We start from the raw sequence: 26,482 nt of genomic DNA, 5'->3' as shown, positions 1-26,482 counted from the left end.
AAAAAGGAATGAGATCATGTCCTTTGCAGGGATGTGGATGGAGCTGGAAGCCAGGAACAGAAAACCAAACCACTTATAAGTAGGAGCTGAACAATGAGAACACACGGACACAGGGAGCAGAACATCACACATTGGGGCCTGTTGGGGTGGCGGGGAGGGGGAGCATCAGCTAATGCATGTGGGGCTTAATACCTAGGTGATGAGCTGAGAGGTACAGCAAACCACCATGGCACACATTTATCTATCTAACAAACCTGCACATTCTTCTGCACATGTATCCCAGAACTTAAATTAACAAACGAACAAACATACATACATCTGAAAAAAAGAAACCACTATCTTTTCATGTTAAAAAAAGAGATCTGTGTGGGTGACTGACTCATCCTTATTTTTTAAAGCCTCAAATCCATAACAAAAGGTCAGCTTTGTTTAAAAACACCTTAGACCTAGGAAATGAGTATTCAAAGGAAGAACATTTTAGAAGAGATTCATACAAATATCTGGACTTCACTGAATACATGCTTGTGATAGTTAATTTTGTGTCAACTTGGGTAGGCCATGCTACCCAGTTATTGGTCAAATACAAGTCTAGATGTTGCTGTGAAGGTATTTTTTTTTTTTTGTACATGTGATTATCATTGAAGTCAATAGACATTGAGTAAAGCAGATTACCCTCTTTAATGTCTGTGGGCCTCACTCAGTTGAAGGTCTTAAGAGAAAAGACTGAGGTTCCCTGAGGAAGAAGGAGTTCTGCCTTGGACTTGAGACTGCAGCATCAACTCTTCCTTGGGTCTAGGCTGCTGATCTGCCCTGCAGACTTTGCACTGTATATACCCAAAGAAATACAAATCATTGTATCATAAAGACACATGCATGCTTATGTTCATTGTCGCACTATTCACAATAGCAAAGACATGGAATCAACCTAAATGCCCATCAATGACAGTCCGGATAAAGAAAATGTGGTACATATACACCATGGAATACTATGCAGAGATAAAAAGAATAAAATCATGTCTTTTGCAGCAACATAGATGCAGCTGGAGGCCATTATCCTACATGAATTAACACAGGAACAGGAAACGACCACATGTTCTCACTTCTAAGTGGGAGCCAAACATTGGTTACTCAAGGACATAAAGATGGAAGCAGTAGACACTTGGGACTACTAGAAGGGGGAGTCAGGGAGCAAGGGTTTAACAATTATTGGGTACTATGCTCACTACCTGGGTGATAGGATCACTTGTACCCAAAACCTTAGCATCACACAATATACCCTGGTAACAAACCTGCACATGTATCCCCTGAATCTAAAATACAATTTGAGTAAATAAGTAAATATGCTATTTTTGATGAAGATATGTTTTAGATTAAGATATTTTTACTTGGAACACTTTAGTGTTAGACCGAAGTTTGCCACCTTTCTGGTTTCTTGGTTAATATTTTCAATTAATGCTCAAGATAAACACCCCTTGTTAGTTTAAATGAGCATTTGCCAGTGAGAAAAGTAGGAAGACATTTTGGCATTTGGGTGTTTGCTGGAATTAGTTACATCTGAACCCACAACTTTGGGTCTCCTAGGAAGTATAAATACTCAGTACCATTGTCCACCATAAGTAGGTGGTGATGGACTTGAAATTGAAAATATGTGGATCTGTGCTTAGCCATTGGAAACTTTAGGTACGAGAACCACCAAGAAATGGACCACCAAAGTATTCCTTCCTTTCATGTTTTAGCTTTCTTAGTTCTATTTCTACTTATCACTCGTATTTATTTTGCTTTTATGGTTTTTGGTATTGTTTCACAAACATTGTAACAGCAACTGTGACATTCCTTTCTCTTTTTTTGAGTGGGAAGGTCTTGCTGTGTGGCCAGGGCTGTAGTGCAGTGGTGCGATCATGGCTCACTGCAGCCTTGACCTCCTGGGCTAAAGCAATCCTCCCAGTACATGCATGGGTCACCACATCTGGCTAATTTTTAAATTTTTTTGTTTTTTGTAGAGACAGCAGTCTCACTGTGTTGCCCAGGCTGGTCTTGAACTCCTGGGCCCAAGCAAGCCTCCAGCCTGGGCCTCCTAAAGTGCTGGGATTATAGATGTTAGCCACCACTTAAAGAGGAAAATTTACTTATAATCCCACTACTCTAGAAACATATTTTTAAACTGAGTTTCTCAAGGACACAGGCCAAAGGAAAGGCTAACAGACCTTTGAATCAAGGGCAGAAGGCCTCTGGAGAAGGGAAACCATACAGAAACTACAGTGGGACAATGTCATTTCTGAAAGGTAATTTATGAATACCAACAAGTTGGTATTCTCACAGCGGCACAGTGGCACTGAAAGAACATTTGCACCATTTGGAAAGCACTGAGGCTATTTAGTTTTTCGGAACAGCTGTCTCACTGAACTCTCCCTGGGCTCAACTGTCTACTGCTCATTTCCCTTTATGTCTCCTAAAGCCCCAGCATATGAGGATTTGGCACCTAGAACAAGGTTGAGTGTGACTGACACAGGAAACGGCCCGTGGCTGGACTGGCGCCTGCATGCAGCTGAATGGGGACACACAGCCAGGCCTCAGCAAGGAAGCAGCTGTCACTCAAAACGCTCAGCTCAATGTCACCAGCTTGCTTGTTTCCTTATTCTTAGCGTCTTAACTGCACTTAGAAGGTAACACTAATGGTGGGATATAGTGTCACTCTGACTTAACCTTGTAGTTTGGGTAGCTCTGCAGGAAGAAGGAGAAATGGGAAATAAATTAACATTCATTTAATATATCCCACACTGTACTGAACACTATATATCTGGAGAGAGAGAGAGAGAGAGAGAGAGAGAGATATCTATCCTGCAATGGAGAGTGATTAAGGTCAGTGCCTGAGTTTAAGCCACGCTAGCTGTGTGGCCTTGTGCAAGTCACTTAACTTCTCCATGTCTCATGTTTTTTTCTGTAACAATAACAATATTACCTATGTTAAGAGTTATTATGAAGATAAAATTATTTAAGTGTAAAGCCATTAGTTCAGTGCTTGGAACACAGTAAGTGCTATATGTGTTTGCTGTTATTACCCTTATTAGTGAACTTTAACACAGTCCTGTTCATCCTTTTATGACCCAGGAACTGACACTCATGGAGATTAAGTCAATTACCGGACATGGCAGAGCCTGAAACCAAACTCAGATTTACCTGACTGCAATATTTTCTTCCCATAACATGACCGGGCCTGCTCAATGGTATCAAATTTCCTCTACTGCTTGCCAGCGTAGGGTTCAGTTTATCAACTCTTCTTTGTACTGTCAAGAGTGAAATCCTATACGACTGTGGCTCTGTCTTTAATCCCCAATTCCGATCATCCCTGGAGAAGGGCCAATGGTCAACATTTGGGGAGTCAGTGAAAGGAGTAACTTCAATCCTCCATTCCCCCTGTAGACCTGATTGCCCCTTTTGATGTCGCCTATGTGTCCCTGACTATCAGAAGGCAGTGAGTAACATCACTAAATAAATCATCTGACAGACAGTACCCTTAGAGTCCTGGTGCATTTGGGGGAGCAGTCGGCCTCCGAGGGCAGCGCTGTCCAATAGGAATATAATGGGAGCCATCTGTGTAACTTAAAAAATTTTAATAGCTACATTAAGAATTAAAAAACAAAGGTTACATTAACTTTAATAATATTTTACTTAATATATCAAAATATTATCATTCCAATCTGGAATCAATATAAACATTATTGAGATACTTTTTTGTATTGTGTTGTTCATAATTTACTTTAAACATATCATACAGCCCTTGAAGTATACACCATGTTACTACAACAGCTCCTAGACACTTGCATGTGTATTTTGCTTTTTTGTATTGTGTTGAATTCATTATGAATTCTAAGCACACAGCCCTAGAAATATATACAATGCTACGAAAGCAGCCCCCAGCCAAACACTTGGATATGTGTCCTTGATGGGCTTTCTTTATTCAGTTAGAGACTTCATGTGTCTAAAACTGTACCCTGTCTCCCTTTTCTTCCTCCCGAGACAGATCCTCTGATGGGAGAAAAAAAATGGCTGAAAGAGTAAAGTCGCTTTTCCTCCGAATTTCCCCCATTAGTGCAGCCTGTACGGACAGCTGCGATTTCTTGTTGGGTCACAGGGCGTTTGTGACAATCTGCACGCTCTGCATTTCTCCCCCTGTGAGGTCAGGAGTGATGGGCGAGGGGGGGCACTTCAGGTTCTAGAAGGACCCAGGCAAAGTCCTTTCCCGAGCCTGGTTTCCACAGGGACGGTGTGGCCTGCACAGACGACAGCACCCCCGGCGGGGAGAGAGGCCTTGTCGGCCCAGCGGGGACTCGGCAGGGCTCAGGTTTCCTGGACCGGATGACGGACCTGAGCCCGGGGCACGGACGGCGCTGGCCCGGCACAGGATGCCCAGCTCGGAGAGCGCATCCCGGGCATCCGCCCGCGCTCGGCCCCGCGGCGCAGCTGCTGCAGATCCGCGGGGGCAGCCACCTCCTCCGGGGGCTGGCAACCGCAGGACTCTCCCCGCCCCGGCCCGGAGCCCTCCCCTGCAGGGGCCGCGGGGCGGAGTCGCCCACCTGTCATCCGAGACGCCCCACGTGGCTCGGCCGGGGAGGGGGCGGAAAGGAGGGAGAAAAGGCAGAGGCGTCGAGGGAGGCAGGAGGGAAAGTGGGGTGGACAGAGGAGCGGAGGGACTAGAGGGAAGCTCACAGTAGCTGCGCGGAGAGGGAGCGAAGAGCAGAAGGAGGAACAGAGGCGGCCCAAGACACCCAGAGAGGGACAGGTAAGGAGGGGCAGGTAAGCAGGAAGGAGGAGAAAACCGGGCTAGGGAGAGTGCGGAAAGGAGAAGTGGCGGGCGTGAGAAACTGCTGTGGATAAGCGACGAGTAAGATGGAAAGAATGGCGGAAGGCGAAACACTGCAGAGTGAGGGTCCTTCCAAGAACGACGGGGGAGGAACTGGGGCTGTTGCGCCCTTAAGGTTGCTAAGGCGACGGCTCTGGCCAGAGCGAGGCGCATTGACGTCAGCAGCCGAACGCTGATTGGCTGCGGCCAGGCCGTTTCCGGTGGAGCTGTCGCCTAGCCGCTATCGCAGAGTGGAGCGGGGCTGGGAGCAAAGCGCTGAGGGAGCTCGGTACGCCGCCACCTCGCACCCGCAGCCTCGCGCCCGCCGCCGCCCGTCCCCAGGTGAGTGGGGTCAGTCGGGGGCTCAGGCTAGGTGAGCTTCGTTGCTTCGCCGCCCGTTTGGGGGAGCTGGACCGATCCAAGATGGCGTCACGGGGAGCGACCTGCGGGGGGACGGCCGCACCCCCCTGCCCCTCCCCGACCCGGCGGGCGCCTCCCTTCAGGCTTCACGCCCCCAGCTCCGAGTCTGCATCCCCAAGGCCATCTGGGCGTCCGCTTTGGTACGGGGCTTCCCAGCCGCCTAGCTCCCGCGCGCTGCCCCCACCCCACGGCGCCTGGAGCCCTGGGCCCTCCTCGGCCCTCCCCGGCCGCTTTCGCCCCCGCGCGCCGCGGCCTCCTCGCTCACCCTCCCCCATTTCCTGAAGGACAACGGCTCTATTTTGCTGGGGTCCGCCATCGTTTCGTCCGCCGGTCCTGGCTCTTATTGTAAGCCGGCAGTTTTTCTCTCCACTCTAAAGACTGCTAGTCATTGCTAGCAGTAGCCTTTCCTCTCCATAGCGAGGTGATCTTCCCCCAGCACGACGGTCTTAGTCGGGCTCCTGAATTTCCTTTTGTCCCGTTTCACCTCCCTCGCTTTCCCGATTTTTCCACTTAAGGCCTCCTCGCCACCACTGTGGCCTTCCGACTGGCGTAGTTTGAAGTCTCGGCTTCCCTTCTTCATTTTGTGGTCATGACCGTGGCCTACGTGAAGTGAAGGGCATTTTCCTGCCCTTCCTCTAGAAAATACACGGTACCTATTAACCCCTTCAGGGCAGAGCTTGTGGTGACGACCGTCTTACTCCTTGAGAGAGTCCCAAGAGATCCGTCTTTTCGGTAGAGCAAGGAAAGCAAACACTTCCTCAAGATGACCCCAGGGAAGCCGTAACTTGGCAGGTCTAAGGGGGTGCGGTCTGAATCAGGAACAGTTTCTCAAAAGTGTTTTTATTTATTTCCTAGAATGTAATCCTTTCGAAGCAATTTTGTCACAACTGAATTTTCAGAAGAATGAATCTGGATGTTTTGTTTTGCATAGAGACATGCAGCGAGAGTTTTAAAGCAGTTAAATAATTGTGTGTGGGGAGGGAAGGCTAGGTTGTTGGGCTTTTACAAATAAGTACACATAGAGAATCCAGGTAACTCAATTAAAAAATTGAGACTGTGAAAGCTGGTTATTCAGGGATTTACATGGTGACTGCATTAATCTTGGGACATTTCTGTTCGTATACTGGCTGTCTTTTTGGTTTTTGTAATACATTAGTTGTTTCAAACAAAAACAGTTTCACTCCTTAGGCCCAGTTCTCTCATCTCTATCAGCCAAAGACCTGATCTTAGAATGATTGATCAGTTGAATATTCTTGAAATATGACTGTGTTTTGAAGCATGAAAGATCTGATTTATGATTGTTCTTGGTGGTCTTCAAGTATTACTTGAAATGCAGACAATTCTACTGAAGTGGATTTTCAGTTCATAGGATTGCCTGACCTGGAGAAGTGGCATGTATAAATCTATCCCAATTTTTTTGTTGTTGCCTGTTTATTTCTAAAGTAGCAGCATGATTCTTTTTCCATGGCTCCTAATTTATGTGCTTGTCTTGGAGCCACAAACTTTCTAATAGTTTGTTAATTAGTCTACTTGTTATTGACCTTTATGGTGAAAGTTGTCAAAACAAAATGAGTGACAGTGTAGCACTTTAGAATAGCTCTTTACTCTGGTATTTCTTTCTATAAATTCTTTTAAATGTACAGTTTCATCTCAGTAGTTTACAATGCATTATAATTGGAAAAGTCTGATTAGTATTTAATTCAGTTGCTGAGTGGAGGGAACCACACTCTTGTCTTCTACTCTTAAGTGCTTAGTAATTAGGAGTTGGAAGAAAAACAGTATATGACCCTGTTGTTAAGTTACTAAATTTTTAATTCCAGGGTAGGGTTAGCTGCACGTTAGTATCTCTGTTTGCTTTACTTTACTTAAAGGTACCATAATTTGAATCCTCTAAAATCCATTAAATGCAATTTATCTGTTAAATGTAATCCATTAAATGCAATTTATCTATTGATTCTTCATGCAAGTTTGAAACTTAAGTGTTTTAACATTCACCCGTCCAGATGAAGAAAATATTTTGACAATTTTCTGTCCAAATGTTTTACAGTTTACGTGGTAAGGATTCTTCCGTCCCCCAGCTTAGGATTTTCCTTCTTTTACCAATAGTGTATTATCATTTAGGGGTGGAATCTGGCAAACGATTCTGGAATAAAAGGTTGCTTTTAAAACTCACCTGAATTTTCTTGCGTGTTTTTAAAAATTTTGATTACGCTAGTAGTTGGCTAATCAGATCCTCACTCCAGTGGTTTGCTCTGTGACATTAGGACACTCCCATGGGATAGAAGTTACGTATAGGGAATGTCAGATGTTCTTCATTGTGCTGACTTGCTTTCACTTAGAGTTGACTTGTGTGCCCTGGTAATTTTCTGTCCTGTTTGCCGTTTACCTACTTCCCACATCATCATGATTTCTTTTGCCAAGGAGAACTGAATGAAATTCCCTTAAGGGCCTAACTTCAGCACCCGCCTTTGCGGAGGATAGTGGCTCATACTTCCTCCCAGGAGCTGAGGTTATGGACTCTTGCTGTTGCCTACAGAGCAAAGATCCTGCAGCAGGAACTAAATGAAACATTTACTTGGAATAATGCTATTTCTGTACATATTTTATTCCCTAGTCCCCACTTCCCTGTTTAAAAACAAAATCTACTCAGAAAAAAATCCCTGTGAATCAGTTGCCTAATGAATTTAGCAAGTTAAATGCCAGGTTGGCATTTTGCTTTATAGTTTATACAAGCATATGTGTGTTTTTTTCTCGCAGAGAACCATGGAGTCTGGCAGTACTGCCGCCAGCGAGGAGGCACGCAGCCTTCGAGAATGTGAACTCTACGTCCAGAAGCATAACATTCAAGCACTGCTCAAAGATTCTATTGTGCAGTTGTGCACTGCTCGACCTGAGAGACCCATGGCATTCCTCAGGGAATACTTTGAGAGGTTGGAGAAGGTAAAAATAAATGTAGGGAGATGATGAGGTGATTGTGACAGTTGTTAAATTTAATAACTGGAATGTTACTAATTTGTATTTTTTGGAAGAAAAGGAATCTGACTAAATAAAAAGTCTAAAACAATTTCAAATAAGAAATACAAGTAAGGCATTTGTAATAATTTAAAAATTCTTAATTAGTAGAATTTATCAGAAAATGAACCTGTATGCTAACTGTACTTGGCTAACAAAGGGTTTCCACACAATTCTTTGTGACTTTTTAAATTAGTGCATAAAACTATAACAGATAAAACTGATCAGAAGTAGTATAGCAGTTCTATGAATAAGAAATTCTATAGTACTTGAAGGCAGTTAATGCTTCTCCCTTTTTGAACAAAGCAAGTAAGTATAATAAATCTCATCCCACTTTTAAAACTAGTGTAATGAAACATAAATCTAGTTTGTGATTGATATATCAGAAATTTTCAATTAGATTCAGTCTATTTTAGTGTAGAGTATATCTGATGAATTACTGTAGAGTAGAGATACTGAGATTGATGGTCCTCAAACATTTTACTCCATATTATTGTCAGGACTTGTTGCCCCTTGAAAAAAATTAATCCAGTTTTTCTTTTTTGTTCTTCCTCCTTGCATGTAGGTCATTGTGACCTACATATATGGCATATGTTTTTCTAAACAGTGATAATTTTACATCAGGGATAATTGAAGCAAATGAATGCTTCAATTGAAGGCTTCAATTCATCTCCCTCAAGAAATGATGAATGAAAAAGTCTAGATCACCAAATATTTTCAATAGTGTATGTGATTTGCTTCTGTAAATCAGTGAGATAAACTTACAGATTTTCTCTTGCATGTGGAAGTTAAGAGGTGGTTCATAATGATTATGAATCAATTGAGGGACATTTCTTTGGTGTATGATTATCTAATTGTATAATAGAAATAATTTGCATTATTTTCCATTGGTTTTTATTCATCAGCGTAGGTTATTAGTTTCTTATAATCAGTGTAAGTTATTAGTAAAAGAATCTATACTAAGCTTTAAAAAATATTTGGGTAGCTCAATGATCAGGTATTTTCTATTTTCTTTAAAAACTGATTGTTAAAATTTGTATTTAGTACCATGATCAGAATAATTAAAAAAAAAAACAAAAAAAAACCTAGTTACTGTGAATATTGCTTTGCCGTCTTGAAATTATAGTGGATATTCTGGCTTTCTCTTATTTATGCAATTTCCAAATCGTGGAATTATTATAGAGCCAGGCCATAGATGTACCTTGTTTTGAAGTCAAGCGCGTTCCTGGAGATCCGGTTTTGAAATGGGTCACTGTAAGGTGATCCCTCTTCTTTGGACATCAATAGAAACCATCAAATGAGGGGATTAACTTGGTGAGACATTAAGTGTGTATCTTTTTATAGGGAGTGTTGAATGTGTGATGCTAATTTCAAAGCTTGTAGTTGCCACAGTACTGTTTAAGGACTAACAAAGGTGGAAAGCAGTGAATAATTATTAAAATGGTTTCTTTGCAAATGGGATTTTAGATTTAATGTGTTTCAGCTTCTTTACCTTTTAATAAGTAAAGTCACAGTTCAGTGTGGTTTTTACTATAATTCAAGGGTCTTTGTTCACATGTATACATTCTTTCCAGGGTTGAATATAGATACCTGGATCTTTAAGTAACTAGATTTTCAACTTTTTAGTGGGTCAGTGTTCTGTGTGTTAGGTGTTAATTTGTATGTTAGTCTATTAGTCCGTTCTCATGCTGCTAAAAAGACATACTGAGACTGGGTAATTCATAAAGGAAAGAGGTTTAATTGACTCACAATTCGGCATGGCTGGGGAGGCCTCAGGAAACTTACAATCATGGCAGAAGGGGAAGCAAACCCGTCCTCTTCACATGGCAGCAGCAAGGAGAAGTACAGAGCAAAATGGGAAAAGTCCCTTATAAAACCATCAGCTATTGTGAGGACTCAGTATAACGATAACAGCATGAGGGTGACCCCCCCCCCGCCATGATTAAATTACCTCCCACCGGGTTCCTCTCAGGACCCATAGGGATTATGGGAACTACAAGAGAGATTTGGGTGTGGACACAGCCAGACAATATCATTCCACCCCTGGCCCCTCCCAAATCTCATGTTTTCACATTTTGAAACAGTCATGCCTTTCCAACAGTCCCTCAAAGTCTTCATTCATTCCAGCATTAACTCAAAAGTTCAAGCCCAAAGTCTCATCTGAGGCAAGGCAAGTCCCTTCCACCTATGAGCCTGTAAAATCAGAAGCAAGTTAGTTACTTCCTAGGGGCATTGGGTAGATACAACCTTTCCAAATGGGAGAACTTGGTCAAAACAAAGGGACTGTAGACCCCGTGCAAATCCAAAATCCAGTGAGGCAGTAATTAAATCCTGAAGTTCCAAAATGATCTCCTTTGACTCCATGTGTCACCTTCAGGGCACACCGATGCAAGAGGTGGGCTCCTGTGGCCTTGGGCAGCTCCGCCTCTGTGGCTTTGCAGGGTATAGCCCCTCTCCTGGCTGCTTCCATGGGCAGGCGTTGAGTGTCCGCTGCTTTTCCAGGTGCATGGTGCAATCTGTTGGTGGATCTACCATTCTGGAGTCTGGAGGATGGTGGCCCTCTTCTCATAGCTCCACTAGGTGGTACCCCAGTGGGGACTCGGTCTGGGGGCTCCAAACGATCCCACATTTCCCTTCTGCACTGCTCTAGCAGAGGTTCTCCAGGAGGGCCATGCCCCTGCAGCAAACTTCTGTCTGGGCATCCAGGCAATTCTGTACATCTTCTGAAATCTAGGGGGAGGATCCCAAACCTCAATTCTTGACTTCTGTGCACCCACAGGCCCAGCACCACATGTAAGCCACCAAGGCTTGGGGCTTGCACTCTCTGAAGTGATGACCAGAGCTGTACCTTGGCCTGTTTTAGCCAAGACTGGAGCTGAAGCAGCTGGAATGCAGGGTACCATGTCCTGAGGCTTCATAGTACAGGAGCCCCAGGGCATGGCCCAGGAAACCTTTTTCCCCTCCTAGGCCTCTGGGCCTATGATGGGAGGGGCTGTCCTGAAGGTCTGTGACATGCCCTGGAGACATTTTCCCCAATGTCTTGGTGATTAACATTTGGCTCCTTGTTATGTGAATTTCTGCAACAGGCTTGAATTTCTCCCCAAAAAATGGGGTTTTCTTTTCTATTGCTTTGTCAGGCTGCAAGTTTTTCAAACTCTGCTTCCTCTTGAATGCTTTGCCGCTTAGAAATTTCTTCCACTAGATACCCTAGATCATCTCTCTCAGGTTCAAAGTTCTACAGATTTCTAGGGCAGGGCCAAAATGCTGCCAGTCTCTTTGCATAGCAAGAGTCACCTTTACTCCAGTTCTCAACAAGTTCCTCATCTCTATCTGAGACCACCTCAGTCTGGACTTCATTGTCCATATCACTGTCAACATTTTGGTCAAAGCCGTACAACAAGTCTCTAGGAAGTTCCAACCTTTCCCACATCTTCCTGTCTTCTGAGCCCTCCAAGTCTCTAGGAATTTCCAAACTTTCCCACATTTTCCTGTCTTCTTAGCCCTCCAGACTGTTCCACCCTCTTCCTGTTACCCAGTTCCAAAGTTGCTTCTATATTTTTGGGTATCCTTGTAGCAGCACACCACCCTCTGTGGTACCAGTTTACTGTATTAGTCTGTTCTCATGCTGCTAATAAAGACATACCCAAGACTGGGTAATTTATAAAGGAAAGTGGTTTGACTCACAGTTGCGCATGGCTGCGTAGGCCTCAGGAAACTACAATCGTGGCAGAAGGGGAAGCAAACATTCTTCTTCACATGGCAGCAGCAAGGAGAAGGGTCAAGCAAAAGGGGGAAAAGCCCCTCAAAAGCATCAGATCTCATGAGAGCTCACTATCACAAGAACAGCAGGGAGGTAACCACCCCTGTGATTAAATTACCTCCCACTGGGTCCCTCCCACAACACGTGGGGATTATGGGAACTACAAGATGAGATTCGGGTGGGGACACAGCCAAACCATATCAGTCTGAAAATACTGTCATATACTCATCACCTTCTTCCTCACTACTGGGGGGTTGTGTTTCTGTTTCCTTCAACTATTCCGTAAGAAATGTACCAAAAATTCTGACAGTTGGTCTTTTGAAAGCTTCTGCATTTTAATTCAGTCATCTGGAATTTGAGTCTTCTTTTACTCTTGTATTTATTAGAACCTTAAATAAGAGGAACTAAAATAACTGTGACCTTGTGTCTGGTGTGTCAGGTACTGTGTGAAGCACTTTATATACATACATACTTGTTATTTCAAATGTGTGAGGTAGGTGACTATCAGCATTTTACAGACATAGCAGTAAAACAGAGAAATTAAGTAATGTGGCTGTGGTCATAGACTGTAGTCTGCTTTTGTTGGAGCAACATACAACCCCCAAATTTCAGTGGTTACTACAACAGACCAGTTATGTGCAGTTCTTCTGGTATCAGCCTGTCTTGTGTTCTGACACCACATATCTTGTTCTGGGGCTGAGCAGAAGGAGCAGCCCTATATAGGGCATGCTGTTCTCAAAGCAGAGGGAGGGCAGAAGCTCAAGGTGGACAGAGCCAAACCACACAGGCAAGCATGGTATGGCATGTCCACTTACATTCCACGGCCAGAGCAAGTCCTGTAGCCAAGCCTTAAGTCAGTGGGGTGAGAAGTATACTTTACCCACAGGGAAGAGTGACAGAAGCAGGGAGGGAACAAATAATCGTGAAAACATAGTAAGTTAGTAGTGGGGACAGAATTTGAACCTAAGAGTCAAGAAGATAGTGCAGAATTTAATGCAAAACCGAATGCAGAATTTGAACCTCAGAGTTAAGAACATAGTTAACCACTGAGTAGACTGGGAGGTTTTTTCTAATTTTTAATTTTGTATTGATATATTACATTTGTATGTTTTTATGGAGTACATGTGATATTTTACATGCATAAAATGTGTAATGATCAAGTCAAGGTATTTAGGTTATTCATCACCTCACTTAAAGAGCTGAGGAGGAAGGAGACTGACAGCAGGATGACAACAGCAAGAGAAAAGATATAAAAATATATCATAGTATATACTAGAAAACTCATGATCTGAGTAATGGCTCTGAGTCGTCAGATTAGGTTATGTTCAGATTGCTGTTTTTAAAAGACTCACTAGACTCCATGAGACAATGCTGAAATCAAAATACTTTTGTTACTTCACAATTAATCTAAAAATTCAGTGAAGTAGAATATAGTCCCAAATGAAATGATGTTTATGAAATTTTTCCTGAAATTTTTGTGAAATGTCACTGACAAATTTGGGGGGACGAATTTGTGTTTTCATTTATACTCTTAAACCGTGTGTGTGTGTGTGTGTGTGTGTGTTTAGTATTATTATTTTGAGATGGAGTCTTGCTCTGTCACCCAGGCTGGACTGTAGTGGCGCAGTCTTGGCTCACTGCAACGTCTGCCTCCTGGATTCAAGCGATTCTCCTGCCTCAGCCTTCTGAGTAGCTGGGACTACAGGTGCCTGCCACTATGTCCAGCTAACTTTTGTATTTTTAGTAGAGATGGGGTTTCGCCATGATGGCCAGTCTGGTCTTGAACTCCTGACCTTGTGATCTGCCTGCCTTGGCCTCCCAAAGTGCTGAGATTACAGGCGTGAGCCACCATGCGTGGCCTATTTTTTGAGACAGGATCTCACTCTATTGCCCAGCCCTGAGTACAGTGGTGGGATCATGGCTCACTGCAGTCTCTACTTTCCAGGCTCAGGTGATCCTCCTGCCTCAGCATGCCAAGTGGCTGGGACTACAGGTGCGTGCCACCACACCCAACTAATTTTTATGTTTTTTTGTAGAGATGAGGTTTTATAATGTTGCCCAGGCGGGTCTCAAACTCCTGGACTCAAGTGATCTGCCCTCTTTGGCCTCCCAAAGTGTTGGGATTATAGGCCTGAAACACTGTACCCAGTCATGTACTCTTAAACTTTAAACTTGGGGGTGACTTGAGTTTTATAGCCCTGTGTTAATATGAAATGAGAAACCCTTACTGGTTATTGGAAGAAGCAGAATTAACATGAAATAAGTTTTCTAAAAACCGTATTTTAAAAAGTAGTTTACATATTCACGTTTCAAAAGTTGTGCAAGTACAAAAGGACATAATAATGAAAGGTCTCCCTCCCACGCCATTGCTTTTCTTGAATGCTGCCAATGTTCTGGAGATTAATATATGGACACTTACAGACACATTTATATATAAAAGAGAAGTAATGGGTCAAATGAATGAGAAAGTAGAAGGTAACACATTTTTATTTTTTCCCTTTTACTTCAGTCATAACAACTAATTCTTTAGATCTGAGAGGAATTTGTTTTTAAGGCTCTAGATATGAAAAAAGAATGCTTAATAGTTTATCTTAAGTTTTATTTGAATTGGTCCAATAAATTGTTTTTAAAACCTAGTAAACTCTTTTTGTCTTTTAACTTCAAGTTTAAACCTTGATTACAGAGAATGATCCTAGCTCTGTTGGGAGAAGTATTATTGATAATGATCTTATTTAAATTCATGATTACCATCACATCATTTCATTATTTGTTTTTGTCTGGGATCAAACTAGAATGTGAATTCCACAGGCTCAGGACCCTCTCCTATTTGTTTTTGTATTCCTGTTGCCTAGCATAGGTCTTGGCATGGCAGATGCAGAAAATGGCTTATTGAGTTGATGAAGTAACTCGGTAATCTAGACATTCTTGGATCACTATGTTGAGCTTGAATTGTTTTTCCTGATAACATTTCGTTTGGCAGGAGGGTCTCTTGCTATCTGCAGTAGCATCTAAAAAAACCCAATTTTCAGGATTTTGTCTTGCAGTGTGTTACTGTTGTGTGCATCACAGATCATTGTTGTCAAGACATTAATGAATATCTGATTTGTTTCTCACATGTGAGTACTAATGGCTTGTACCAATGGCTTTTGCCCATTAATAAAGGATAGCATCTATTATCATCTGAGGTACATTCTCTTGAGAGTGTTTCTTTTCAAGTGCTACTATTGTTTTTCCCTTTTGGAATCGGTCTTTTCTTCTTAACTTACATTGTTAATGGAAGAAGAGATTGGAAGTGACTATCTTCCATATCTTGCAATAGTCTATTGACTATTGCAATAGACTAACATTGGAACGCGAGAATGCCAGCTTTACATGCTGAAGGATCTCATTTTGCAAACTTGTAATTTCTTTCAGGAGGAGGCAAAACAGATTCAGAATCTGCAGAAAGCAGGCACTCGTACAGACTCAAGGGAGGATGAGATCTCTCCTCCTCCACCCAACCCAGTGGTTAAAGGTCGGAGGCGACGAGGTGCTATCAGCGCTGAGGTCTACACGGAGGAAGATGCCACATCATATGTTAGAAAGGTAGTTTTGATATTTGAACATCAGGGAGATGCTTTTGGGACCCATTTGGTGGTCATCTAGTCTCCTTTGATGAGTGAATTGTAAAATACAAAACGGGGTGGAACTTCATCCATCCTGTACAGTTCTTGGGTACTGGAAAACAGGTTTCTGTAATAGCATGCTGTCAGAGGAAATAACTAATAGTGATTATAAACCAGTGAATAATTGCGTTTTGGGGTTTGTTATTTCCTTGCTGTTGTTGTTTTGCAGTAGAAGGAGGTGGGCTTTTTTTCTTGAATTATGATGTCCGTTTTTTGCTATCCTGTTAAATGTTGTGACTTTTAACCTTTTATTCTACGAGCCTCATTTGTCCTATATTCTCCTCTTCCTCAGAGCCAGGCTGCTATTTTAGTTATGCTGTTAACCTTAAATGGGAACAGAATAGTCGCACTTGAGGCTTGTGAAACTAACAGATCACAGACTTTAAAATGACTAATTATTATAAAATGCTTAGTTTTGCCTCAGAATAATGACCTTGGTCAAGGTGTTTTGGTTTGTTTCTTTAGTTGTTAACTGGGAACCAGGTACCAGACTTTATATTTAGGCCTGGCTGTAGGCAAGGGGATTAATTAGTCAATATTTGTTGAGTAGTTTATGGATCAAAGATAGTACAAGTGTGTTGTAGTGAAAATATTTAACTCGAAGCAGTCTTGTTTAAATACCATAATGTGGCTTGACATTTAATTGAAATGCAGGTTGCAAACATGAAATGTTTTTGGTTTATGGAATTGTCATTTGACCTTCAATTCTTTTCTAGGTTATACCAAAAGATTACAAGACGATGGCTGCTTTAGCCAAAGCCATTGAGAAGAATGTGCTGTTTTCACATCTTGATGATAATGAGAGAAGGTAGGAACAGGCTCTTTCTTAACACTATTTTTCAAGTAAGGGTGTGATCCCAAATTATTTTCAACACTTGTTGCAAGTTTTAGAACTCTTAATGATTGTTCACCAGATGACAATCAGGGGTCTTTAATTCTAAGCTTAATGTTTGAAACTCATGGAAGAGACATGTGAAATGTAACACGAGGCCTTCTCTCTCTTGCAGTGATATTTTTGATGCCATGTTTTCGGTCTCCTTTATCGCAGGAGAGACTGTGATTCAGCAAGGTAAGGGCTTCTGGAGCATGCAGTATTGTTATGGGAGAGGAGGTGAGACTGGAGGATTTTTTTGGTTTTGTTTTATTGAAGTTTGTTTTCCTCTTTGATCCTACCACTGTTCTTTTTTTTTTTTTTTGTTATACTATTGGATTTTTCTGTTTCTTTTAAATTAAAATTTTCTGAGATGGACAGAACACTTTTTATTGGGAACTAATATTTTCGATACAGTTTTGTTTATAATTTAAAGGAAATGCCTACATTGTCTTATCTTGAATGTCATATAAAATTTCAGAATCATATATATCTCTCATATCCTTTATATTGATTATTAATCACTTTTAAAGTAAGAAATAAATGAAACACCTACATTCTTCATTGTATAGCTCTATTAAGAAGGTTCTAGGACTTATATAGATTTCTTACTTTGCCTACATAGATTAACATGGATCTAACTTTTTGACTATCTTCCTCTTTTTATTTTCTTATTTATTCGTGACATTTTATGAATTGTTATATATTTCCATTTTGTAGCAACCTGATAATTTGCTATTAACTATTTGAGTTGTTTCTAATGTCCTTGTTATAGATACCACAGTAGTTAATAACTTTGTACACATATGTAGCTTTTTTTTTTTTTTTTTTTTTTTTGAGACGGAGTCTTGCTCTGTCGCCCAGGCTAGAGTGCTGTGGCCGGATCTCAGCTCACTGCAAGCTCCGCCTCCTGGGTTCACGCCATTCTCCTGCCTCAGCCTCCCGAGTAGCTGGGACTACAGGCGCCCGCCACCTCGCCCGGCTAATTTTTTATATTTTTTAGTAGAGACGGGGTTTCACCGTGTTAGCCAGGATGGTCTCGATCTCCTGACCTCGTGATCCGCCCGTCTCGGCCTCCCAAAGTGCTGGGATTACAGGCTTGAGCCACCGCGCCCGGCCCATATGTAGCTTTTAACAGTTTTTTTCAGAGATGGTATTCACCATGAGATGACTAAAAAAATTTTTGATTAATTCTGTGACTTTTAAAATATATTGCTTGATTTTTTTTCCCTGAAAGATTGTGTTACTTTGTAACACAGTCTTCTCTCACAGTACCACTATAAAATAAGTTTATTATTTTGTATTAATTTTGATAGTTTGTTTCTTTCGTTTGGAATATGCTTCTAACATTTTTACCCTCTTTTAGGTGATGAAGGGGATAACTTCTATGTGATTGATCAAGGAGAGACGGATGTAAGATTTACTCATACAAAAAATATGTTGATCTTAAAAGCCAATGTATTAATTGCTTCTGAGCAATAAGAATAGTGATTTTGAAGGATCATTACATCCCTTGTATGTCAGATTTTATTAATGCCTTTTGCCAGATATTTTCATGACACAGAGAAACTTTTTAAAGGTAATTTTCTGTTCAGAACTTTAGCTGGAGTGGTGGTTAAGAAGTGTGTGTAGCCGAGTGCAGTGACCCGTGCCTATAATCCCAGCACTTTGGGAGATGGAGGCAAGAGGATTGCTTGAGCCCAGGAGTTCAAGACCAGCCTGGGCAACAAAGTGAAACCTCTTGTCTTAAAAAAAAAAACAAAACCGCAGACGATTCTAGACCCAGGCATTAGCTAGCAAACTTAATACAGCTTTCTTATTCACAGATGAAATGGGGACAATAATAGCATTGATGTTTTAGGATTATTAGAAAATTCAGTGACCTAATGCAAGTAAAATGATTAGCATAGTGCTCAGCATGGTTCTCTAAGTATCCATGACTGGTATTAGTGCTTAGCCAACCTTTTTCCCTTACATCCTTACGGAGTGCTTTTTTCTTATCAGATAATTAAATCAGGTAAATTTTAGACACTCAATTTAACTCATCAGAAATCAGCCAATCTTCTCTGTTGTGTACTGCAAACATAATATATTCTATTTTTTAAAACAAAGTTTAGGATTGTGACCTTTTTAAAAGGTTGAGGGTTTCTAACATTTATGTGTTTGTATCTAGAAAAAAACTTTTTTGATGTCACTTGCACTTTAGGTCTATGTCAACAATGAATGGGCAACCAGTGTTGGGGAAGGAGGGAGCTTTGGAGAACTTGCTTTGATTTATGGAACACCTAGAGCAGCCACTGTCAAAGCAAAGACAAATGTGAAATTGTGGGGCATCGACCGAGACAGCTATAGAAGAATCCTCATGGTAAGAGACCATGCTGTTTGAGAGTGTGATTTAGAATTCTCATCTATGTAACTAATGTTTGAATATTACCAAATTAAAAAGAGAATCTTTCTTTCTTTTAATGAGCAAATATTTCTTTCTTTTAATGAGCAAATACTTTGCGTTAAGCCCAGCTTAGCATTGTTCATTATGCCATTTTAGGCAGTGATATTTTAGAACAAAACCTTGGGAAACAAGATCTGGTATATTTGTGCTGGTCATCTCATGTTGGGAAATCTATCCATTTACTAGTAGGCACATCTTAATTTACCTGATTATACCCATCACAGTATGATAGGTGCTGCTTTTAAGTGCTTAAAGTTATTTGGGGCCATTCAGAAATAATCAGCTTCCCTAACCTGTGAAAGTGGATTATCAGTAATGCATATGTATGACACGTCCCCTCTAGTTAAAGGAATAAACAAAATACTAAAAGCACTAGAACGTTCTGGTGATACAGTCAGATTTTTTGAGAACCTTGTGATAAATTTATAGGATAGCTTTGGATGTTTAAGTCCAAGGCAGTGCATTGGTCATTTTCAGTGGTTTTCTTAAATTTGTGCAGTGTCCATCTGACCATTTGAAAATGTGCAATCTGATGTACTTTGAACTTTTTCTGCATTTGGGATATATGGATAGGTGAGATTAGATTGTCTTGTCCTTTGTAGCAACATAGATAGAGCCGGAGGCCATTTTTCTAAGCAAAATAACACGGGAACAGAAAACCAAACCGCATGTTCTCACTTATAATTGGGCACTAAACAATGAGAACACATGGATACTAGAAGGGGAACAACAAACACTGGGGCCTACTTGAGGGTGGAGGGTGGGAAGAGGGAGAGGATCAGGAAAAATAACTGTTGTGTACTTTGCTTATTACCTGGGCCACAAAATTACATGAACACCACACCCCTGTGACACCCAGTTTACCTATATAACCTGCACATGTACCCCTGAACCTTAAAAAAACACAAACGCTTATGGCAAAGATAAGTCTAAATTTTAGAAAGATTGGTTTTGAAGTGATATGACAGTCTACTGGGGAAGAAATTGACCATACAGTCAGTTCTGCATTTCCTCTACAGGAATACTATTAGTGAAAGGAAACGTAGAATGTTTACAGCTTTATCTCATTGCCAAAGAAGGAAGAGTTAGGACCTGGAACTATTGGTTTGAAATAAAATATTTTACTTTCTCAGAGTGGGCCTGAAAGGAAATTAGGGCCTCACAGTGCATTGGCTTTGTGGACGGGAATTAGGAACTGTAGCTATGGGGTGAAATATCTATGTAGCTGATTGGGGAGGGTATGGTCCTTTTTTATGGAATAAAGACATGTCAGTTGTATAGGTGAGAAGCCAAAACTAATGGAGGAATCCGCATTTAAATATCAGCATTGAACAGGAAGAACACTAGGATTATTGGGATGTAAATGAAGACCTAGATCACTTTTGTGAGAAAATATTTTCAGAGATAAATTGGGTTGGCAGTGGCGCAAAATCACTTTGAGAGTAAACATGGAAATTGGGCCTGGTATAAAGTGTGTGGAAAAATATCTTGAGTGACAGGCTCAGGTATAAACTGGTATTTCGACTGTATTTGGAAGTTGGGAAATGCTTTGTGAAATATGTCAACATACTGGTTACAAATGCTAGGAATTGGGCATTAATATTGGCAGAAAATAAAAATCACAAGAAATGTCATTCATTACCTGTAAAATAAAAACAAATTAGTTAAAATTAAACTTTCTTCATTAAAAAAAGTAGCAGCCACAAGCTTTGACTTTCTGGTTTTAAAATTTACTTGAAACTTGGCCGGGCGCGGTGGCTCAAGCCTGTAATCCCAGCACTTTGGGAGGCCGAGACGGGCGGATCACGAGGTCAGGAGATCGAGACCATCCTGGCTAACACGGTGAAACCCCGTCTCTACTAAAGAAAATACAAAAAAACTAGCCGGGCGAGGTGGCGGGCACCTGGAGTCCCAGCTACTCGGGAGGCTGAGGCAGGAGAATGGCGTAAACCCGGGAGGCGGAGCTTGTAGTGAGCTGAGATCCGGCCACTGCACTCCAGCCCGGGTGACAGAGCGAGACTCCGTCTCAAAAAAATAAATAAATAAATAAAAAATAAAATTTACTTGAAACTTAATATTTATTATTCCATAGCATTATGTGGTGATAATTACACGTCTTGGGGATATCACTTTTGTTATTTTTATTTTTAGGGAAGCACACTGAGAAAGCGGAAGATGTATGAGGAATTCCTCAGTAAAGTCTCTATTCTAGGTGAGTTGTGAAGTGTGTTGACTTTGCTAGTATATGAGATACCCCTGACTTAGAATTGGTCGGACTTGGGAAGAGCCTTCTGAAAGTATAATTGCTTCTCATTCCCCTGAAAAGACAGAAGGGCTGAAAGTCCCTCTGACTGGACATTCACAGTCATTCCTCTGTGACTTCTGTCTCTCTCGTTCCATCATTGAGTTGATGGGTTCAGAAAAGCGAGTACTTCTAAGAATACATTTCCTCTGTGGAAAGATTAGGTATCATTTGCTGGCATCCTCTGCAAACATGCCAAAAGTTTGTTGAAATTTCGAGTAAAGCAGATTAATGGAAGATATTCTTTTGTGCATTTTGTTATGTGGACTTGGAGATGTTAGAACCTGTTCTTCACGAAGGGGGAATGGGGATTTTTATAAGGTAACAGGCTTCGGCCATTGTTTATTGCAGTGAATTTTTCGCCCCTTATTTGTCTTTTCTTTGAATTGGTCACATTTGCTTTGTGTTTTGGATTGTAGTTTGGCCTTTGGGAATAAAAGTTATTTTCTAGTTCTTGTTTCATAGAGTAAACCAAAGATTTAAGTAGATTAAATTATTTCTACGAAACTTTGGAATGATATGGGTGGGGATACTATGACTTTTGAGTATTGTAGTTGTAGGTTTGATATGCATTGATGGCAATCTTCAGGAATACTTAAGGATTACATTTTCTTATTCCCTTGCCATTGGGTACAGTTGGTATAAATTAACCTAGCCACTGGGCTACTGAAGGTAAGGATCTAAGGGCTATCTGCAGGCAGTATGAGAATCCTGCTCAGACTAGAGGTAATTGAAGACAGGTACTGTGTTTAATCTGAGACGCTACTAGAATGTTGAATGGGCATGGCTATTTGGTTGAATCTCTTTATACTTTCTTTTTACCTTTATAACAGCACCAAGTAATACAGAGCAATTATGTTGATTCTTGTCTTTCAGAGTCTCTGGACAAGTGGGAACGTCTTACGGTAGCTGATGCATTGGAACCAGTGCAGTTTGAAGATGGGCAGAAGATTGTGGTGCAGGGAGAACCAGGGGATGAGTTCTTCATTATTTTAGAGGTAAAGAACTCAGAGTTTGATACTTTAAAAAGTTGTACACTCTAAGAGGGAAAGAGTGGGCTAATTCTGAACTATAGCTTTAGTTTTTAAGAATATCTGACAATTGTATTTTAAAATTATCTCTTACTTTGAAATGCTGCTGTTTGGTTTTCTGCCAGGTCACTACATTTTTAAATGAGTTTGAGTCAGAATTCTTGAAGGGCCATAGACATGAATAGCCAAATTCTAAAAACCATTTAACATAACAAACTGATGATTCTGCACTATCCTTGTTAAAATGCAAGTGTTTGGGCTATCTGGCAAATAAGGATGAAAGGTAATTATTTAAATATGAAAAATTACTGTGTTTGTATATCTCCACATTCCATGGGAATGTATAGCAGATACTCTTGCTTGTCAAGCAGATCCAAATGGCAGATTTTTATGAATGTGGCTCCATAGTTGCTAATTGATTTTATTTAAATCAGGAGTCAGGAGACTGTAAAGGGCCAGGTGGTAAGTAAGTGAAGCTTTGTGGACCATAAGGTTTCATTCGCAAAGACTCACCTCTTGTCATAGTGCAAAAGCAGCCACAAATAATGTGCCAATGAATGTGTGTGGTATTCCAGTAAAGTTTTATTTGCGAAAGAGATGGTGAGCTTGGATTTAGCTCTTCATCCACAGTTTGCTAACCCAGGTCTGCACCCTTTAAGCACCTTAGCTTGGTAAGAAGAACCCCGCCAGCAGGAGATGCTGGTAAAAATAGAAATTGAAGATCATGTGGTGACTAATTTTAAAGTCATTTTTTATCATATGCACATATTTGCAAGGTAGCTAAAATTGCATAGGATGTTTAAGATGCCACCCTGGGTTTGAGAGTGTTTGTTTGTTGAGTTTTTTGGTGATTTTATTATAGGGGTCAGCTGCTGTGCTACAACGTCGGTCAGAAAATGAAGAGTTTGTTGAAGTGGGAAGATTGGGGCCTTCTGATTATTTTGGTATGTATGAATTCCCTCACAATAAATACATGGTTTCTTTAAGTCACCTCTCAGTGAGATATTGTAGTCTTCCATAATTTTGTCTTCTGAATTTTATTTTCTAATTGCAGTCTTTTTTTGGCTCAGAGAGACGGTGTGAGATTTTGATCTTTACTCATTTAATGAAATTACTGATTGTCTTATATCTATTGTCTTCTTTCTCAGAAGTGCACTGCTTTAAGGAAATGTTTTTCATAGAAGTTAGCCTGTTCTTGCCCTTCTTCTTTTCCTTTCTCCAGGTGAAATTGCACTACTGATGAATCGTCCTCGTGCTGCCACAGTCGTTGCTCGTGGCCCCTTGAAGTGCGTTAAGCTGGACCGACCTAGATTTGAACGTGTTCTTGGCCCATGCTCAGACATCCTCAAACGAAACATCCAGCAGTACAACAGTTTTGTGTCACTGTCTGTCTGAAATCTGCCTCCTGTGCCTCCCTTTTCTCCTCTCCCCAATCCATGCTTCACTCATGCAGACTGCTTTATTTTCCCTATTTGCAGCGCCAAGTGGCCACTGGCATCGCAGCTTCCTGTCTGTTTATATATTGAAAGTTGCTTTTATTGCACTATTTTCAATTTGGAGCATTAACTGGATGCTCATACACAGTTAAATAAATAGAAAGAGTTCTATGGAGACTTTGCTGTTACTGCTTCTCTTGTGCAGTGTTAGTATTCACCCTGGGCAGTGAGTGCCATGCTTTTTGGTGAGGGCAGATCCCAGCACCTATTGAATTACCGTAGAGTAATGATGTAACAGTGCAAGATTTTTTTTTTAAGTGACATTATTTTCCAGTTCTAAGCACATTTAGACTGTGGCCATATATGCTGTATTTCTTTGTAGAATAAATGGTTTCTCATCCAGCTCTAAAGATTAGGGAAAATGGATATAGAAAATCTTAGTATAGTAGAAAGACATCTGCCTGTGATTAAACTAGTTTAAGGGTGGAAAAATGCCCATTTTTGCTAATTATCAATGGGATATGATTGGTTCAATTTTTTTTTTCCAGAATTTTTGTTTGCCAAGCTAATCTGCCTGGTTTTATTTATATCTTGTTATTAATGTTTCTTCTCCAATTCTGAAATACTTTTAAGTGTGGCTATCTATACCTGCCTTTTAAGTTTGAAACTAACTCATAGACTACAAATATTGGTTAGTATTTAACTACATCTGCCTCGGCTCACAAATTCCGATTATACCTTTATCCAGCTAGTGCCAAATAATTGATCAGATGCTGAATTGAGAATAAGAATTTGAGGTCTGCAATCTTGGTTGTTAATTTAGAGCTTTTGGTTAAAGTATGTCCTTCAGCTGACTCCAGTATAATCTCCTCTGCTTATTAAACTGATTCCAGGAGATTGGATTTGCTATGACTAGATACAGATGGAGCAAATGTCCTAACCGAGAAAAGAAGTGATGCTGCTAAAGGGAGAAATGGCAGGCAGACAAAGTTCAGTGTCGGGAATTTTCCCCGTGAGATTCACTGGGGCATGAGATTTTGGAAGAAGTTTTTTACTTTGGTTTAGTCTTTTTTTCCTTTTTATTTCAGAATTTCAGGTGGGTTGATGGTAGGGTATAATGTGTCTGTGTTGTTTCAAATTGGTCTAAAAGGCTGTCCTGCTGAAAGTTCTGCTTTCCTATCTAGCATTTATTTCTCTGGCAAACTTTTCTTTCTTTCCTTTCGTTTTTAAAGTAAACTTGTGTATTGAGTCTCAACTGTATTTCAGTATTTTCCAGCCTTACCTGTTACCTTATTCCAATGATACCCAACAGTTTATTTTTATTATTTTTTTAAACAAACTTTCACAGTTCTGTAATGTAGGCACTTTTATTTTCGTTGTGATTTATATATAAGGTAATGTAGGGTTATATTTGGGAGTGACTGCAAGCATTTTTCCATCTGTGTGCAACTAACTGACTCTGATTATTGATCCCCTCTCCTGCCCTTTCCTAGGTAATTTAAATTGGTCATGGTAGATTTTTTTCATACATTTGAAAAACTTCTAGGTTGTTACCAAGTATGAAGTATAAATCTGGGGAAGAGGCTTTATGTACATTTTAGGGTGGGTAAGAAAGCCACCTCGTTACAAATTTTTTAATTTCCAAAATAATCTATATTAAATGAGAGTTTTCTGATCTGTACTTTGTGTTTAGCTACCTTTTTATATTTAAAAAATTAAAAATGAAAATTATGTTCTTACAAGCTTAAAGCTTGATTTGATCTTTGTTTAAATGCCAAAATGTACTTCAATGAGTTACTTAGAATGCCATAAAATTGCAGTTTCATGTATGTATATAATCATGCTCATGTATATTTAGATACATATAATGCTTTCTAAGTGAGTTTTACTCTTAAATCATTTGGCTTGCTGTTTACTCCCTTCTGTAGTTTTTGAAAAGATAAGTCTACATTAAACAATGATCACATCTAAAGCTTTATCTTTGTGTAATCTAAGTATATGTGAGAAATCAGAATTGGCATAATTTGTCTTAGTTGATATTCAAGTCTTTTAAAAGTCATTATTCCTGGGCTTGGTAAGTGAATTTATGAGATTTACTGCTCTAGAAAGTATAGATGGCCAAAGGACCGTTTTATATTGCTTCCTGATTACCAGTCTGATTATACCATGTGTGCTAATATACTTTTTTTGTTATAGATTGTCTTAATGGTAGGTCAAGTAATAAAAAGAGATGAAATAATTTAAATTCTTAAATGGATCAGTTTTTCGTCCCTTTCTCCTTTCCGTCTTTCTCTCTCTGTCCTTCCCTTAAAGTCTACTCTGATGGACAAAAATGAAAAGGGAAAGTGAATTATGGGATCAGTGTTTTGAAAGAGCAATGTTTATTTTCAGTGCTTTTCAGTTTGTCAAAGAGTGGATCTCAAAATCTTGCTTAAAGGGTAATTGAGATGTAGCAGATTTATTTACTTAGTCATGGAAGGAAAAAATTCAGTCAGAAGCTAAAGATTTCCTTTTGATTGAAGATAGATTGGTTCTGTGGCCTTGGAACTTTCCCAGACTTAATGGAGAAACATCATCTCTGGATTAGCCTACTCTTTGGTTTAAATTTAATACATACATTAATGCTACTTGGGATACTTTTATATTTTGCATAAAAAACCTTATTTCTGATGCTGTTTCCTTAGGTTTCTGAGGAG

At 40.4% G+C, this 26,482-nt stretch overlaps 1 protein-coding gene across 6 annotated transcripts; it reads left to right on the top strand.

Moving 5' to 3' along the window:
• The first annotated feature begins 4,239 nt into the window (after positions 1–4,239).
• PRKAR1A (protein kinase cAMP-dependent type I regulatory subunit alpha) lies at positions 4,240–26,039 on the top strand. Of its 6 annotated transcripts, none has more exons than XM_033183877.1 (12): positions 4,640–4,780; positions 8,018–8,200; positions 13,978–14,025; positions 15,447–15,617; positions 16,414–16,505; positions 16,705–16,766; positions 17,935–17,981; positions 18,775–18,933; positions 21,169–21,229; positions 22,196–22,317; positions 23,213–23,294; positions 23,573–26,031. In XM_033183877.1, exons 2-12 carry the CDS (start codon positions 8,024–8,026, stop codon positions 23,743–23,745), a joined length of 1,194 nt encoding a protein of 397 aa, XP_033039768.1. In that variant the 5' UTR covers positions 4,640–4,780; positions 8,018–8,023; the 3' UTR covers positions 23,746–26,031. The 6 variants fall into 6 exon arrangements, with proteins under 6 accessions (XP_033039772.1, XP_033039768.1, XP_033039771.1 ...); XM_033183876.1 differs by lacking the exon at positions 4,640–4,780 and adding an exon at positions 5,028–5,182 and having other exon boundaries at positions 23,573–26,039; XM_033183879.1 differs by lacking the exon at positions 4,640–4,780 and adding an exon at positions 5,490–5,605 and having other exon boundaries at positions 23,573–26,039.
• The last annotated feature ends 443 nt before the right edge of the window (positions 26,040–26,482 follow it).

Source organism: Trachypithecus francoisi, unplaced genomic scaffold (assembly GCF_009764315.1).
Source record: "Trachypithecus francoisi isolate TF-2019V2 unplaced genomic scaffold, Tfra_2.0 Lachesis_group20, whole genome shotgun sequence".
Taxonomy (NCBI): domain Eukaryota; kingdom Metazoa; phylum Chordata; class Mammalia; order Primates; family Cercopithecidae; genus Trachypithecus; species Trachypithecus francoisi.
This window is presented reverse-complemented; position numbering and strand designations above follow the sequence as displayed.